A 15278-nucleotide genomic window follows, 5' to 3' on the forward strand; every position below is an offset into this window, starting at 1 on the left:
GCACCTCATAGTCATTAGTGGATTTATCCCCACAACACCCCTATGAGGTAGGAAAGTGTTATCCCTATTTTATAAATGCAGAGTAGATTGAGTGACTTTCCCAAAGCCTCAGAGGTTTGGGACAGAATCGGGACCTGAACTCAGGCTCCCTGAGTCCTTGTCGGGTGACTTAGCCACTAGATCATCCTTCCACTCTAAGTTGTCTCATCAACCTGGTGTTGAGCCAGTTATTCTCAACTCACTTCTTTAAATGGGTCTGAACATGATTTGAGAAAACGCACTTCTTATATGAGGTGGCCTTCCCCTTCTAGGTCTTCCTTGCCGAGTTAAAGAACACGGATCAGTTTTTTGCTGTGAAGGCTCTGAAGAAGGATGTGGTTTTGATGGACGATGACGTTGAATGCACCATGGTGGAAAAGAGAGTCCTCTCCTTGGCTTGGGAGCACCCGTTTCTAACCCATGTGTATTGTACATTCCAAACCAAGGTACATACGGGCTTTCCATTTGTCCCCGAACACGCTGGGGACACTCTGCTTTACTCCGGTTAGTGGGCTAAAGCCTGAGCCTGTCTACTCTGAGGAAAGTTCTCTGAAACAAAACCTTCAGTCTTAGCATGTGCCTCGGAAACTTTGACCTCTGACCCAGCTTTCATCCAGAGAGTGCTGGGTGTAGGGGTGGATAGGACACTTAGCCAGCTGATCCGCTCCGGGGAGCATGCTTGGACTTTGGCCCCTGTCGATTTATGCTGCTTTCCCCACCTAAGACTGGTCATGCAGAGAGCCCCTGTGGTGCACCGGGGGTTGCAGTACGTATTAAGGGTGAAATTCAGTCCTGTGCAGGGGGACAGCAAAAGACATATCACTATTTAAGCTCTCAAAACAAGGCTTCACTGGGACTTAAATCGTGCATGAGCCTTGTGCACCCGGATGCAAAACGTAGCTTCCAGAGGTTTTCTCTGTGTCCCTGACCAGCCTTTCAAGCACCATACCAGGCCAATTAAAAAGAACCAGTTTGTTTCCTTCCCTTTATATCAGTGGTCCCCAAACTTTTCAGGGTCACACCCCCTTTTTTCCCTGTCCACGCCACCACTCCGGAGCAGGGCTGCGGGTCCCGGGGGGGTATATGGAGAGGGATAAGGGGGCCAAGGCTGAGGCCACACCTGGGGACGGGTCTGGGGACAGGAACGGAGCTGCAGCCAGGGGCTGGGGCTGAGGCTGAGGCTGGGGGCAGGGCTGAGCCGGGCCAGGAGTGGGGCCGCGCCTGGGGGCTGGGGCTGGGGCCGGGAGGGGAAGCCATGGTCAGGCCACGGTTGGAGGCCAAGGCTAGAGCCAGGAGCGGAGCAGCAGCTGGGAGCTGGGGCCATGGTAGAGCTGGCCATGGGGGCTGGCCCAGGCCTTGTTCCCCCCCCCCACCCGGCCCGTGTTCCTCTGCACTCCCCTAGGCAGTTTGGGGACCACTGCTCTATATACTAAAATTTTAAACTGGCATTAAGACAAGTTTAACTGGGGATAAAATCTGGAATGACATCCCAATGACCACTCTGTTCACTCAGGCAGCTCTGGAAGGTCTCTCAGGAGGCTTCCATGCTCATTCGTATACCATAATTTGACGATGTTAGATGTTGCATAATGCTAGGTTAACAACATAGCAGCCAGTGTCATAGGAAACAAATAGTACCTCTGTTGCATATGCAGTTAGCTTCCCAAACAACACGTCTTTAAGGACAGTGAATGAAATTTACTGTGGAAAAGTCTGTGAACTCCTGTGTCAGTAGATCATGAAATTTTGAATCCTGGCATCTATTTTAGTCCTTTCAGGAGGATGAGCAAAGGGATACCCATAACATACGGGAAGGAAATTATGTACAGTTTCAGAGATTGTGGGGGAAAGATAAATGACCTGAAACTAAGGAAAGAAAACTGAGACTAGATAATAGGAAAAATATTCTTAACAATAATAACAACTGGGAAGTGAAATATACTCCCAGTGGGGGTGGTTGATATTCAAAGGTAGGTTGGGTGAGACACCAGTGGGAATGATGTATGGCAATGTAGATGTTGCTAGAACAGAGTGTTGGTTTATATAGTCCAAGATCCTGCCATCAACAGTGGCCAACACCAGCTGCTTCAGAGGAAGTGCAGTAACCCTACAGTCAGCAGTTATGGGGTAACCTGCCTCCAGGACAAGCTTCTCCTAGGCTCCTAGGGTCAGAGGTTGGCTTATGCCCTGAAGCACAAGGATCTGTACAGTGAACAGTCCTGAAAAATGCAACGAGGTTAAATGAGTGATCACTTCAGGCCCCCCTCTCTTCGGCATGATGTTATATTCCCCTCTTGATGCATGTTAAGCATCTTCTTGGGTTTTACCTAAGTCAACTTTTCAACATTTTAAAGCAGTTTGGCCTCTTCATTTCACACTGTAGCTGTAGGACTTAGCGCATGTCTTTTTAATCCAAATCGCCCGTAGACTGTGATTGATTTCTGACTTATGTTTTTCTCCTCTGACCGAGTCAAGCCGTGATCATTCAACTCATGAAAGTCATTCTGAATGAGAGAGCTGTAACAAGCCGCAGACATTCTCTCACCACTCGATGGAGGCATGTTTTAATCAGAATATCCTCAGAGTAAGCATTTCATAGCAGATGCACTGGTGTGTAGAAGCCATGCCTAGGAGTTATTATTGGAATCTCTTTTTGAAGGCTTCACTGGACTGGCTTTTGATAAGTGGCTTCAAACAGAGAAGCGTGAGTCAGAAACCTTTCTGAAATATTGATTTGTTGGCAATGCGAAGTTTCTGAGTTCCTTTATGTAGTGAATGAATCTACAAAGAATGGTAGAAACAGGAACATAGTCATCTCCATACTGAGACAGACCAATAGTCCTTTCAGTCCAGTGTTCTTCATCAACATCAATATCTGCCATGTGTCTTCAGAGGAATAAAATATCTCCCTAATGTACCTAGTTTGGACAGTATTATCCATTACGGGAGGTAGTTTCTGCTTGATCCCAGCAAGTGATGATCAATGTATGCTACAAACTATGAGAACTGATAGTCCTTTGGCCTGAATTTCAGAGATGCTGAGCACCTACAGCTCTCACTGACTTCCGTGGAAGATGCAGTGCTTCAGTACTCGTGAAAATCAGGACACTTGTCATTTTTAGGCTCCTTAGAATAAATGAAGATGCACTTTTTTCAAATGTTTTTGATATTTACCTTTTCTTTCTTTTTTTTGGTCACCATGATCTTCTCAGCAGTGAGTTCAACCGGTTAATTATATGCTGTGTTAAAAAACTTTTATTTTATGTGATTTAAAGGGACATGGTAAAATCTGTTTTATAATTCCCATGATCCTAATTCTGAAATTATTTACTCCGATACAGTGTTAATCTCTGAATTAACTCTTCACCATTTATGCTGCTGCTTTTTATTTATTGATTGATTTTTGCATTTTGCTGATCTTGAACACTAAAAATAGACTTTCTATTTTTGAAAGTCAGTTACATTTTTGTTTACAGCTTGTTTCACTTCATACACCAGATTCTAGTTTACATTAAGGTCCCTCTAACAGTAAAATAGAAACCACATTTATTGTAGTTTAAAAATAAATGTTACTGAAACATTTCTATGCTGTTAGCCTTATCTTTTGTAACAGCTCATTTGCAGAACACCTAAAGGCTGAGCCAAATTTGAAATAACATGTTACGTTAACATATGGGACTTAACACTTTAAGACTCCTGTTCACTGACAGAATAGTGTAAAGGGCTTTAGGGAAAAGGAGAATCAGACCCTTTAACTTCCATTAAAAATAAAATCTTGGGAGCCAATTCTGTGATGAGCTGAGAGTTTTCAAGAAGCTTCAGTGGGTGTGGAGTGTGCTCAGGATGTCATGGCGAACACTCAGTACCATGCAGCATTAGGCCATTAATATATACAAGCACTCCCGTCATCCTCTTATCAACATATCAAACCCACATCTTGATTAGAGCTGGTCAGGAATTCCCTATCAAAATGACACTGAATGTAGAGAATGGCGTTTCTGGAAAATTGAATTTTCCAATGGAACATTTCGATTTTGCTGCTTTTTTGTTGTTGTTGTTGTTTTTTCTTTTAAATTTCCATCAATCTGAATCAGAATATTTCGAACATTTTGAGTCAGTTCAACTTTAAACTTCATTTCCATATTGTGCTGCATTGCCTAATGGCAGTTGTACTTCAGGCCCCCATTCTCCCCTATGGGCAACATGGCCTCCCCCTCCGACCAAGCTGGGTGTTGAATCAAAGGACACATGTGCTCGCAGGTGCATTATGGGAAATGTAGTCCAGTCAGGGACCCTGGCCCAAATGGGACCTTCAGGCTCCCAGTCTAAAATTCCCATGGGGCAATGTAGCATCATAAGGAAATGGAGTTTAATTTTGAACTTATTCTAAATGAAACATTTTGGGTCAGTTCAACAAACTATAATAAAACATTTCAATATGGGCATGTTGACATATTTCATTGTGATCGACAATGATGAAAAGAAATGCCTATCTATTTCTGAATCAAAATTTCTCAGAATATTTTGATCCATGAAATATTTCAGTAATCTGACTTTTCATCCTGATTCATGACAAAAAAATATTGAATTTTCAGATTTTTCTTTGAGTTGGAAATGCCTGTTTCCACTCATCTCTGCTATCAGCAGTGGCTAGGTTTTCTGTGCCTGTCACTATGCTGTTATATCAGCATCATACAAATTTAAGCCAGGGCAGTTCAAAAGACTAGCTTTGAGAAAAGTTGTAAAAACACAATTGTCCCCACATTCAGGTTCACAATGGATCATTGTCACATCAAAAATATCAAGTCTGCATTGAAAAGACATTACGGTACTCAGATGATGTCAGTACATGATAGGGGCAGAGTTCTGCCCTCTGCACAGCGGGTAGTCAAGTAAAGGAGGAAAGCGGGTGTCAGGGATTATTAAAGTGACAAAGAGCAATAGTCTCAGCTGGAGTAAATCTGCATAGCTCCATTGACTATCCCATTCCTCTACTGACAATCAGCTCCATTTATACCAGCTAAACATCTGGTCCATAGGTTGGGGTTTTTAAGAAAAGCTGGTCAGAATTTTTTTTTGCCACTGCAGAAAATTTTGACTTTTTATCACAGATTTAAAACCAAAGTGTTTTGGCCAAAACTTTTCAGTTTTCAGTGGAAAATTAGAGCATTTTTAGGTTTTCCCAACAAAAGACTGAAAATTTTTGAGCAGAAGGCAATTTTGGCTTAGTCAAAAACCCAATTTTCCATCCAAAAGGAATTTTGGAAAATTTTCAACCAGTCCTGAAACCAGCAATAGGGGCAGTTCTATCACCTTGTAGGAGGGGTAGGTTAGCTTCTCTATTTAAGCACTACAGAGAATTCTGTTTTGAAGTCCTAAGTGAGACTTAATTGGTGCAATTAGCCTTTTGCTGACCTTTGCTGAATTATGCCAGGAGGCCTTTAGTATGTGGAGATACAGTAATCTACACCTGCATCTTTGTATACATATTCAGATGTGTTTGCTGCTTTAAATCAAGCAGATGGACTTGCAAAGCAGAGCATCTCGAATAAGGTATTTAACATGCAGTAAAAGAGAAGTGAAAGAATCAGAATCAAAAGCTAATTGTGTGAGATGAGGACTGAATTGAATTGGCTGGCAGCTGTAGGAAATGCTGCCATCTCTAGAGAATAGGCTGATATTACACAAGGGGAAACATTCTTTAGCACTGAAGAGCAAAATTAAACCCTCAGTCATTTTGTCTTTAGCAGTTAGGCTTTGATTGTCCCCAAAAGCTTTCATTGCAAATAGTATCTTCTGTATTTCTTATAACCACAAATTGATGGAGGCAGGATCCTGCACAAGCCATTTGTCACCTAAGTTGTCCCACTGAAGTCAATGCATCGAAGAATGTACAGGGTCAAACCCAAGGCAGGCCTATACATACTGATATAGGTGGGCTTGGAGGGCCAGATCCTCCTCTGGTGTAAATCAGCCTATTTCTATTGACCTCAGTGGAGTTATGTGAATTTACACCATCTGGGGACTTGGCCCTAGAATAGCACACATTTGCTAGGATAACAAAGGAAACCAATAGCAGGTGTACATGGTATGCATGCCTACCACATGAATGGGTCAAATATTTGTGACCATTAAAGCCATGGGAAGATATTTCTTCCTCTTCAGTAACTGGTCTGACATTAGAAAGAACAAGGAGTACTTGTGGCACCTTAGAGACTAACAAATTTATTTGAGCATAAGCTTTTGTGGGCTAAAGCCCACTTATCAGATGCATGCAGTGGAAAATACAGTAGGAAGATATGTATATATACAGAGAACATGATCCTATGATCCCACTGAGGGTTACCAAAAGAAACGACACCATCTGCTCAAGAAACTCCCTGAAAAAGCACAAGAACAAATCTGCACAGACACATCCCTAGAACCCGGACCAGGCGTATTCTATCTGCTACCCAAGACCCATAAACCTGGAAATCCTGGACGCCCCATCATCTCAGGCATTGGCAGCCTGACAGCAGGATTGTCTGGCTATGTAGACTCTCTCCTCAGGTCCTACGCTACCAGCACTCCTAGCTATCTTCAAGACACCACTGACTTCCTGAGGAAACTACAATCCATTAGTGATCTTCCAGAAAACACCATCCTGGCCACTGTGGATGTAGAAGCCCTCTCTACACCAACGTTCCACACAAAGATGGACTACAAGCCGTCAGGAACAGTATCCCCGATAATGCCACAGCTAACCTGGTGGCTGACCTTTGTGACTTTGTCCTCATTCACAACTATTTCACATTTGGGGACAATGTATACCTTCAAGTCAGCGGCACTGCTATGGGTACCCGCATGGCCCCACAGTATGCCAACATTTTTATGGCTGACTTAGAACAACACTTCCTCAGCTCTCGTCCCCTAATGCCCCTACTCTACTTGCGCTACATTGATGACATTGTCATCATCTGGACCCATGGAAAAGAAGCCCTTGAGGAATTCCACCATGATTTCAACAATTTCCATCCCACCATCAACCTCAGCCTGGACCAGTTCACAGAAGAGATCCACTTCCTGGACACTACAGTGTTAATAAGCAAAGGTCACATAAACACCACTGTATACTGGAAACCTACTGACCACTATACTTACCTACATGCCTCCAGCTTTCATCCAGACCACAACACATGATCCATTGTCTACAGCCAAGCTCTGAGATACAACTGCATTTGCTCCAACCCCTCAGACAGAGACAAACACCTACAAGATCTCTAGCAAATGTTCTTACAACTACAATACCCAACTGCTGAAGTGAAGAAACAGATTGACAGAGCCAGAAGAATCCCCAGAAGTCACCTACTCCAGGACAGGCCCATCAAAGAAAGTAACAGAACACCACTAGCCGTCACCTTCAGCCCGCAACTAAAACCTCTCCAACACATCATCAAAGATCTACAACCTATCCTGAAGGACGATCCCTCACTCTCACAGAACTTGGGAGACAGGCCAGTCCTCACTTACAGACAGCCCCCCAACTTGAAGCAAATACTCACCAGCAACCACACAACAGAACCACTAACCCAGGAACCTATCCTTGTAACAAAGCCCGTTGCCAACTGTGTCCACATATCTATTCAGGGGACACCATCATAGGGCCTGATCACATCAGCCACACTATCAGAGGCTCGTTCACCTGCACATCTACCAATGTGATATATGCCATCATGTGCCAGCAGTGCCCCTCTGCCGTGTACATTGGCTGAACTGGATAGTCTCTACGCAAAAGAATAAATGGACACAAATTAGACGTCAAGAATTATAATATTGAAAAACCAGTCAGAGAACATGTCAACCTCCCTGGACACTCAATTACAGACCTAAAAGTGGCAATTCTTCAACAAAAAAACTTCAAAAACAGACTCCAATGAGAAACGGCAGAACTGGAATTAATCTGCAAACTGGACACCATTAAATTTAGGTGAGGACTGGCCTGTCTCCCAAGATCTGTGAGGGTGAGGGATCGGCCATTTTAAGATTGACTCCAACAGGTGGGGAATGTCCAGATTTGAAAGGTGGCCACTGTATATAGCGTTTTTCATGTTCAAATGACACTGCAAACATCAGGCTGTACTCTGACCCAGAATATATGCCCAAGAACAGGAGGAAGAAACCTCCCCTTACGATCCTATCCAGGTCCAGGAACATGGGAGTAAGCAGGACTATTAGCCAGCTGACTCCCCACCTGGAGCATGGCAACAGGGAGAGGAGGGGAACTGGCTAGCCAGAGAAGCTGAGCCAGCAGGATTGGAAGAGTAATTTACAGGCCAGCGGCAAATTGTTACCCTTCAGGATCAAGAAAGAAGCAAAGGAGAAATTGTGTCTCCCAGGGTACCTCTGAGGCATAGTGCTTCCTGGCATGATGCAGTCTATGCCCCAACACTCGTTTAAGACTTTGCCTAAATTCATAGTCTAAGCTATTGTTTTATTAATGTTCACAACAGAATTCTAAGGTCAATAATTAATATCTCAGTTCTGCATATGCACAAGCTATAATCCCGCTCTCCTCCTGAAAGGTCCTCAGACCCCTAAACTCTTGAGGGCCCCAGTGGGAGTTGATGTCACTGGCTGTCCCTCAGAGCCTGGTAGAATCAGACATTGAGGTCAAAGGACTTTTCCAAGACTCCGGAGGAAGTTTTTGTCAGAGTCAGGGCAAGGGCAAGAACCCAGCCTGGCATAATTCTCTGTGGTGTTCTGACACCACTAGACCAGGGCATCCACTCGGATTCGTGCAGGCTCAAGTGACAAGTCTGTCCCTACTGTAATTGCACTATCAAAACCATACACAATGCCCATACACAAAGAGCTGAAATTGAAACTTTGGAGTCCAGTCCTGCTATTGATTCCCATGCAGGACCCCATTTATATAACGGGGCACCGTACTAGCCTCAGAGTCTTCCTGTGGGGATCCAATTGCAGTATTAGGACACTTGTCCGTATCCAATTTGGAAGTAGGAAGCGGCTTTCTAAAACTTCTGTGACCTGTTGGCACATTTTGGGCATACGACAAGAATTATTATTCACTTAAACCTTCGCAATAATTGTTTAAGTACTTCCCCATTAATAGAACGATTCAGTTGCTTAAAATTAAGCACGTGCTTAAGTGCTTTGCTGGATCAAGGCCAATGCGCTCAGCACATTGCAGGATCAAGCTCCCTATTGGACTATTGCCATACATGAAGTTGCTCACATGGGCAAGTGTCTCTACGATTGGGGCCCATGGCAGGCAGTGTAGCCTAGTGAGCAATGCACTGGACTGAGACTCAAAAGCCCTGGGCTCTATTCGCAGCTCTGTCACTCTGCTGGCTGGTCTTGGGCAAGTCACTTCAGTGCTCCTTGCCTCCATTTCCCCATTGCTGAAAGGGGGATAATGAAACTGACCTCCTTTTTAAAGCACTTTGAGATCTGCTCATGAAAAATGCTATGTGTGAGTTAGGGATTGTTTATTATTATGTTTTTTACCAGTGATTATGCAAATCTGGGCAGTGGGAGCTAAGTAGGGGGTCAAGGAAAAAAAAGTGGAAAGGAAATACCGGTGAAATAAGTTGGTTGCTTCAGAAATCCAACCTTGTATTGTACCCTTCTTTCCTTCCCCTTTCTCCTCCCCCTCCTTCTTCATGGTATTTTTACTTTCAGTACCTAATTCTAGTCTTTTATTGTTTTTCTAGGAAAACCTCTTTTTTGTAATGGAATATCTAAATGGAGGAGACCTAATGTTTCATATCCAAAGCTGTCACAAGTTTGACACCGCCAGAGCAACGTAAGATGATTTAATTGCCTTTTACTTTAATAGGTCACATACTTAGTGTAATAGGGAGTCAGCGTGACCTAAAGGATAAAGCACAGGGACTCGGGAGACCTGGGTTTTGTTTCTGGCTCTGCCAATGGCCTTCTGTGTTAGCTTGGGCAAGCCAGTTCTCCTCTCTGTGCCTCTGTTTCCTCATCTGTAAAATGGGAGCAATGATACTGAACCTCCTTTGTAAAGCTTTTGGACCTGCAGGTGAAAATTTCTGTAATTAGGGCTTGGTATTATTGCTGTCATCTGGCCTCAGCCACTGACTTCTGGCATGTCACTTCCTCTCCCTGTGCCTCTGTTTCCCCTCCCTGTGCCTCTGTTTCCCCTCCCACCCTTATCTTGTGTAGCTTGTCTTATCTTGTGTAGCTTGTAAACTCTTCAGGGCAGAGACTTTCTCTTACACTGTGTATGTACAGCACCTAGCACCATGAGGCCCCAATCACAGTTGAGGGGTCTAGGTGCAACCATAACAATCACACAAGGTGTACTTTCCATTTCAAGATCTTCCAGTCATGTGTAGCCTTTTGTTCAGCTGATTTTTCCAGTCATGGATCAGCAGGCCCAGTCAAGCTGCTGAAGTAGGTATCTGGGCCTTTTCATATGAAGTCTGAATCATTCAGTAAAGAACTAAGAGGGTAGGGTTACAATGATCCACATCTCTAGGTAATTTACAGGGAAGACGACTGTCAGGCAATAGCAGGACTTTTGACAACACACCAGGACCCTGATTCTGTCCCTTGTTTTGGCACCTCCGTTTGGCTCCAGCCACAAAAGGGTGCAGAACAGCTGCTGGGGATTTCTCCAGAAAGGAGGGGTTCCCTTGGCTCTGCAGGGGTGGCTTAAGCAGCCCCAAGCCACCTTTCTTCCCTGTCTCTGGCAAGACACATCTTGGGGCAGGAGGAGAATTGGGGGAAGACAGTGCCATTGCTGGAATACTCTGGGCCGTGCAGCAGCCCATCGGTGACTGGTGAAAATTAGAGCAGCCCCTGGGCTGCCCTAAATTGCACTGGGAGCTGGGGAGGCCCCAGTTAGGCCAGAATTTTGAGAACACAAAGGTGGCTTAAAGCTTTCTTCCCGCCCCCCCCCCCCTCCCCCCGCCCCAACTCCCATCCCGATTGTGCCGCACTTTGAATTTCAGATCTGGAACCTGGTTCTGATCTCACTGCTACTGATGGAAATCAGGAGTGAAACCCCTGAAGTTAGCAGAGTTACAGCAGTGTAAAATTGGAGTAAACGAGAGGCTACTCAGGCCCCTGATGCTCAGTGTCAAACGTCTGGGGACATCTTCTGGCCTTGTACACATGTGGGCAGCTCACACTGAGCCACGTTCAGCCCTGATGTAAATGAACAAACTCCCACTGCAGGGGCAGTAAAACTGCCAGGATTTCCCAGTTTGATTGCTGAAAGTCATTGCATGCAGGAGAAGACTCTGGGTGTGTCTACACTACAGTCGGGGATGTAATTTCCAGCTCAGATAGACATACATGCCCTAGCCTAAAAACAGCACTGCATGGCAGTGCGGGCAGCAGCCTGGTTAGCCTCCTGAGCACATACCTGGGGTCCTGGATGGGGTTGTACTCTGGGCAGCTAGATTTTCCCACCTCCTAAACTGCTGCAGCTACTCTGCTCCTTTTAGGCTCTTGCTCAATCAAATTTAGCATGTGTACATGTACCTGAGCTGGGAGTTACACCCCTCGTTCCAGGGTCGATGTACCCTTAGAAAAAGCCATTGAGCAAAACGACTACAAAAGAATCCCATAAGCCTCAGCCATTCCCAGAAGCTCTTTAGCTTTAGGATGACTGCGTCAGCCACATGCCCCTTTGTGCAGAGATCATAGACTATCAGGGTTGGAAGGGACCTCAGGAGGTCATCTAGTCCAACCCCCTGCTCAGAGCAGGGACCAATCCCCAATTTTTGCCCCAGATCCCTAAATGGCCCCCTCAAGGATTAAACTCACAACCCTGGCTTTAGCAGGCCAAATGCTCAAACCACTGAGCTATCCCTGCCTCCCACCCATGAGAGCCTGGGACCACCTACTCTGGACAAAAATAGGAAAAGGGAGTCTCTTGTTTTCGTCACCGAGCAGCAAAAAAGGCAGGCTGGGGACATGAACCCTGTCAAAACGAATGGTAAAAAGGTAAATTTATATAAAGAGTAAATACACCGAGGGAGAATTAAAAATGTATGTAGCCACAATTGAAATAGAGGAATTGAAATAAATAAAAATTTTTTTCTAAATCCTTATGCCAACAAAAGATATTGTAAAAGTCAATATTGAAACACCTTAGAAATTAATTTCTATTTAAATAACAGAGCCTAATTTAAATAAAAGTTTGATTTGTTGGGGTTTGGGGTTTTTTTTTTAAACTTAATGTTGAGGACTGTGCCTCCAGCCTAGGACATTCAAGGTCTGATGAGAGGATGCAGTAGAATCCAGTGGAAATATGGTTCTAGGGTTACATTCACCTCTGGGCAGAGGGGTCCTATTTTGAGGGCTGAAGTGAAACTTAAGTGGCGTATTGGTCCTACACTGGGCCTGTGTATTGGGGTGAAGTTTCACCCCGATGCAGAAGTGTGCTGTGAACAAGGGTCTCTAAAGGACTCTACAAAAGACACAAGTAGCCAAATCTGCAGCTGGTGTAAACGGATGTGGGGTAAAATTTCCCAAAGCACCTAAGTGGCTTAGGAGCCTAAGTCCCATTTTCAAAAGTGACTTAGGCACATAGGGGGCAGATTTTCAAAGATGCCTAAAGATGCACACTAGGCGCCTAAGAGTATTTTCAAAAGTGCTTAAGCAGGTAAGGTGCCAATTCTCATTGATTTTCCAAATGATTTATATGGCAATTAGAACCAAACCTACTTAGGCCCTTTAGAATATCCCACTTGGAACCTATTGTCATCTGTAGGTGCCTAATAATCTGGCCCTTAGAAGCCAAAACCTCATCAAAAGTCAATGGAACTTGGGCTCTTATGTGCCTAAGTCATGTTTGAAAAAGGGAGTTGGCAGTGTTTTCCCCAGAAATTGAAATTGCTGGGGCGGGAGGGTGTTCAAATTTACAGGGTTGGGGTCAGGGCCGACGGGTGAGACCATGAGGGTGAAGTTGGGCTGTATGGCACCATAGTAAAAACTGAAAAATGTTTCATGACCATTTTATTAGATTTTAAAATCATCACACCAATTAAGTTGGCTACTCAAGCCTTCTATGAAGCATTATATCTACATCCTTCTTGGTTTCTTGTTATAATTTTGCACAACTCTGTTAATGAACTTCTTGAATGCAATGCATTCACCTTTGGTGGCTTCTCGTGTGTACTTCCATTCCTTCAACTGATATGCTCATTAGTTCATTCACATGATCAGGCAGAAGGCGACATCTTTCAAAACACAAAATTCTATTCAATGATGAAAAAGAACGCTCGACTGTGTCTGTTTTGACTGGGAGTAGCAAGAGATTAATTCCTACTTCTTTCAGCCCAGGAAACACAGCATAAAGATCGGGTCGAGCCACTAGTGATGATAAAAAAGAAGTTGAAGTCAAATCTTCATTCATTCGTCGTATGATATTCCACTCTCTGTTCAAATTCTCTATTTTGTCCTGAGCATATGGCAGCCCCATTGCTGGTAGTGCCTCACTCCACTCAACTGTCGGTGTTTTATAAGACAGGGATCTGTAAAAGCTACGTAGAGATTGAGTAGAATCTAGAAGTCGCTGTTGTAGATTTTTAAGAATCAAGTCTGTGTACTTTTTCACTTGTCTTAACAAACACTTCTTGTCCTCTTCACTTAAGGATTCAATGTAAATGCCTTCATTAGTCAACTTCTGGACTGAAGTCTTTGCTTCTTCCAGTACTTTTTCAATGGATAGCTCTCTGACTGATCCAAATGTAGCTTCTATTGCTGGACAAAGATCTACTATTGTTGTAGCAGATGCCTGGATGGCATTGTTTAATGACCCAAGTGGTTTCAACAGTAGACTTACAAGAGAGAGAACAGCAATAGTCTTCTCTGAATGGAGTAGCAAAAGTAATCCACCAGCCTCACTACTTAGATCCGTCCCATCTTGGTAGATACTTTCCAAAGACAACAATAATGGCTGGAGTAATTTTAAGACAACAGCCAAGGATCACTCATGAGAAAGCCAGAGGGTTTTCCCAGGTTGGACTAATTTGAACTTCAGTCCAGTGTATCTTCTATATTTTCCAAGATATTCAGTCTTTTTGGACTCTTGCTGAAAAAAGACTATAAAGACATTCAATGTATAGCTTTTTTAATGTCTTTTGAAGAGTCTGCAGCTCATACTAGCACTAGTTGGAGTAGATGGCGCCTCTGCAGTTTGTATAGGAGAGACTAGGGTTACACTTTTCTCTGAGAAAAGCTTGTGCTCCACCATGTCTTCCAGAGACGTTTGCAGCTCCATCAAATGCACAAGCAGCCATCTGTTTGGGGTCCAATTGACAAGCATTTAACTCTTCTAAGATGTGGGTTGTCACAGATGCAGCCAATCTGTTTTCTATAACTTGAACATCTAGAAATGCATGTACTGGCCTACACTGACATCAAGATAACGTACACAATGACTTAATAAAAAGAACAGGAGTACTTGTGGCACCTTAGAGACTAACAAATTTATTAGAGCATAAACTTTCGTGGGCTACAGCCCATTTCATCGGATGCATAGAATGGAACATATAGTAAGAAGATATATATATATATACATACAGAGAAGGTGGAAGTTGCCATACAAACTGTAAGAGGCTAATTAATTAAGATGAGCTATTATCAGCAGAAGAAAAAAGCTTTTGTAGTGATAATAATATATATCTTCTTACTATATGTTCCATTCTATGCATCCGATGAAGTGGGCTGTAGCCCACGGAAGCTTATGCTCAAATACATTTGTTAGTCTCTAAGGTGCCACAAGTACTCCTGTTCTTTTTGCAGATACAGACTAACACGGCTGCTACTTCTGAAAAATGACTTAATACTTGATGACCATTTGCATTGGTGCATTCATCAGCCATGTATGCAAATTTTTTGAATGTGGTGAGAGAGTTCTTCACTTTTTCAACTGTTGAGTCTTTCACTGTTGCATCACATGCGTCTAGCCAGTCAGTTTTGTTTCTTGCAGAAAGACAGTGAGCATTTGCTGGTCTTGTTCAGAACCAGTGTTCAACTTCAGGATGAACAAGTGACAATGCACTTAACATTGGCCTCCAGTTTATAGTGTGTGGTATTTCTTGCCGAAATAGAAAGTATGATGCCACAGACATGTTTGTTCGCATGAACTGTGTTGTGTAACAGCCTCATTAACACTCACCGGTGTTATCCTTGGTCAGTGGAGATTCAGAGTTCAGAGGTGCTTTCACATGAGTTCACCTCCCAGGTGTGAGGGCAAG

General features: G+C 43.7%; 1 protein-coding gene across 2 annotated transcripts in view; it reads left to right on the top strand.

Annotated features, from left to right (window-relative positions):
* The window catches only part of PRKCQ (protein kinase C theta), an 87304-nt gene that overhangs the window by 52305 nt on the left and 19721 nt on the right, over positions 1–15278 (top strand). For both annotated transcript variants that reach the window (XM_084617425.1, XM_084617426.1), the window contains 2 exons: positions 312–485; positions 9753–9844. In XM_084617425.1, the coding sequence (XP_084473551.1) occupies positions 312–485; positions 9753–9844 (266 nt within the window). The remainder of the gene's footprint in view (positions 1–311; positions 486–9752; positions 9845–15278) is intronic.

Source organism: Lepidochelys olivacea, assembly GCF_965140295.1.
Source record: "Lepidochelys olivacea isolate rLepOli2 genome assembly, chromosome: 1".
Taxonomy (NCBI): Eukaryota; Metazoa; Chordata; order Testudines; family Cheloniidae; genus Lepidochelys; species Lepidochelys olivacea.